The sequence below is a fragment of the Mus pahari genome, chromosome 23, assembly GCF_900095145.1.
Source record: "Mus pahari chromosome 23, PAHARI_EIJ_v1.1, whole genome shotgun sequence".
In the NCBI taxonomy this organism is placed as follows: Eukaryota; Metazoa; Chordata; class Mammalia; order Rodentia; family Muridae; genus Mus; species Mus pahari.
The window spans coordinates 29,264,732-29,267,905 of NC_034612.1; the positions used below are offsets into that span (position 1 = coordinate 29,264,732).

General features: G+C 52.4%; 1 protein-coding gene across 1 annotated transcript in view; it reads left to right on the top strand.

Annotated features, from left to right (window-relative positions):
- Dnaaf5 (dynein axonemal assembly factor 5) overlaps positions 1 to 3,174 on the top strand; it is a 39,081-nt gene that overhangs the window by 23,555 nt on the left and 12,352 nt on the right. The window contains exons 8-9 of the mRNA XM_029533885.1: positions 591 to 759; positions 997 to 1,027. Of these exons, the coding sequence (XP_029389745.1) occupies positions 591 to 759; positions 997 to 1,027 (200 nt within the window). The remainder of the gene's footprint in view (positions 1 to 590; positions 760 to 996; positions 1,028 to 3,174) is intronic.

Below are 3,174 nucleotides of genomic sequence, written 5' to 3' on the forward strand. Positions count from 1 at the left end.
AAAAAAAAAAAAATGCTAGCCACTGGGGGGCCAGTGAGATGGCTCATCATACCTGGTGCTTGCCACTAAGCCTGACAATTGAGGTTGATCCCTGGAATCCAGCAGTGAGAGAGCTGACTCCTTCAGGTCGTCTTCTGACTTGGCGCATGCACCGTGGCCTGCACACCCTCCTCCCCACAAAGGACATGAGGAAATGTAAAGGAGAAGACCAATAGGATGCCGAAGTAGGGCTATAGCTCAGCTGATTTACCTAGTGTGACGCAGCGTAAGACTGCGTTAGCACATGCCTCTAATTCCCACACTCGGGTTAGAAACAGGAGGATTCAGAATTTGAGGTCATCTTGGCCAGCCAGACTGCATAAGATCCTGTCTCAAAAAGCCAAAAATACTTTTTTTAGGGTTTCTCTGTAGCCGTGGCTGTCCTGGAACTCACTCTGTAGACCAGGCTGGCCTGGAACACAGAGATCCAACTGCATCTGCCTCCTAAGTGCTTCGATTAAAGGCATGTGCTGCTGCCGCCACCACCCGGCCAAAAAATTATTTTTAATTTAAAAATTAGTCTGTCCCATCCTTTGTATCCCCTTTTGTAGGCTCAGAAGACCATGGATACACTGGCTGAGGTGGAGGATGTCCCCAGCAGTCAGGACCTCTACCGCAAGCATGTGGGTGCACTCCTGGAGCGGCTGACAGCCTCGCATGGCGAGTGGGCAGCGCGCTCTGTGCAGTTGCTGAAGTTCACTGTGCTCCTCACACAGGCAGGTGAGCTCAGGACCCTGGCCTCGGCCCCAGCCTAGTTCTTGTTCTAGCGACAGGGTCTTGCTACATAGCTCAGGATGGCATCAAAGCAGGTCTGCTCCTGCCTTGTCTTCCCGAATGCTGGGATCGCAGGAGCGAGCCTCTGAGCCCAGGAGAGATGTCCTCCACGGTAAGCCTTGAAGATAGGGTGTGCCGTGGTTGCTTCTGCACCTGTGCTCCTTAGCCCCGTCTGCTTTACAGTGGGATCCAGCATCTCCAGCCACGGGGGGGAGTGAGAGGCATTGTATTTTTATTTTGTTTTTTAACATGTTTAATGCCAAGAGGTGCAGCCCCCTTCACAAGTCCCCCTTGAGCCCCAGCTCTAGAGGAAAGGCTGTAGATACAAGAGACACAGCCCTGTTCCTGTGCTCCAGCCATGCAGCGTGGCTCATCTGTGCGTGTGCCAGAAGGTCTTGTTTGCTGCAGTGTTTTAGAGTGTGGACAGATGAGAAGGCAGAGGTGGCACTTACAGGACTGACAAGATGGCTCATTCAGTCAGGTGCACACTCATTCATGCAGTCATACGTATGCATAAGATAAAATAAAAAAAAAAAAAATGTAAAGGCCAAGATGGTATCATGTTCCCGTAATCCTGGCACCGGGAAGGCAGAGGCAGGAGGAGCCTTGGGCCTTGCTGGCCAGACAGTCTAGGTGATTCAGGGCGCCCTGGTTGCAATGGAAAGTGTTTCCAAAATGAAGTGACAAGCACTTGGGGAGAACACCTGATGTCAGACTCTGGCTTCCGTGTGCTCACCCACACAAAGAATGACAAGAGACCATCCCACTCCCTGAGAGGACCTGCCTTGCTGGATGGGGCTGCTCCTGACCCTGTGAGCCTGGATCATGGGAAGGTCCTACCCCATCCATCCTTCAGGGCCCAGTACCCTTTCTGCTCCTGGCCTGGATGGTTAGCAGTGGGGCCCTTTGTGCTCAGCCTGGCTGCAAGTAGGAGCATTGTTAGGGTTTTAGTGTGGCTTGGTGAGTGCCCTTGTGTGGCCTCCGGTTCAGTCCTTTCCTATTGACCCAGCTCCCTCTGGGAGCCATTTCCCACCACCCTCTGCCCCTAAGCTCCTGGGTCTACTTGGTGTCGGAAGGTGGAGTGGGCATCAGAGCCTACATGTCGGGGGCCGTTGAGGCTTTGTGTTCTGACTTGCTGAGATATAAAGACCAGAACTCACTTAGTGCAGCAGCTCCTCCTGTCCCTGTCAGTGTCCCAGAACACTGGGGGCACACTTCTCTGAGCTCACCAGTGGCAGGGTACACCCAGGTCTCCAGCCAGGAGCAGGCGGATGCTGCTGCCGCCTCCGTAGGCCTCCAGGGCCACTTTACAGACACTGGACCTACAGGGGTTTGAGAAACTGCATCTCGAAATGGGAGATTTAGATGACTTGCCACGTTGTCTGGTTGTAGAATTAGCACACTCTGCCTGAGAGTGTGCTAAAATGTCGGGCATAGCTGAGCAGTGTCCGGGGTGCGTTCTGGAGACTTAGCTATATATGTCTCACTCTAGAGGCTGGGCAGTTCCAGTCACCAGGCAGTGAGCCCGCACGTACAAGTCTGCTTCTGAAGGCTTTGTGACCTGGGGAAGGGTGGCTGAAGGGAGCAGATCCTGCCTCAGCTTTCAGACGGCAAGGCTTGAGCAGACCGTGGCACGCTTTGATTTTTTTTTCTTTTTTAGATATCTCTTGACTTTAGTTTAGATGAGTAGGCCTTCATTGAGGACCATCCCAGGTCCTTTTAAAATGCCAGGCATTTTGCTTGTTTTTTCGTTTGTTTTATTTTGATTTTCAAGACAGTGTAGACTGTGTAGCCCTGACTCTCCTGGAATTTTTTGTGTAGCCCAGGCTGGCCTCAGACTCAGAGGTCCACCTGCCTCTGCCTCCTGATTGCCAGGATTAAAAATGGGTGCCACCATGATGATGTAATCTTGGCCCTTGGAGAGGTAGAGACAGTCTGGGACTCAGTGGCCAGTCAGCCTAGCCTAATGATTAAGTCTCAGGTCCGAGAGAGACCCTGCCTCAGAGCAAGAAGGTGGATGTCACTAATGAACAGTTGGAGGCTGAGATATTGTCTCAAGTTCAGGGCCAGGCTAAATCCTGTGTCAATAGAAAAGGGGGCTGGAGAAATGGTTCTGCCATTAAGACCTCTTGCTGTTCTTGCAGAGGTCTGAGGCTTGGCTCCTAGCACCCATGACATATGGCTCTAACCCCTGTGACTCCAGCTCCAGGGGGGTCACTGCTTCCGGCCTGATACTGCAGCCATGCACACAGTGTCAGGCACACATGAACAGTATTAAAAATAAGGTGCATGAGCCGGGTGTGGTGGCACACGCCTTTAATCCCAGCACTCAGGAGGCAGAGGCAGGTGGATTTCTGAGTT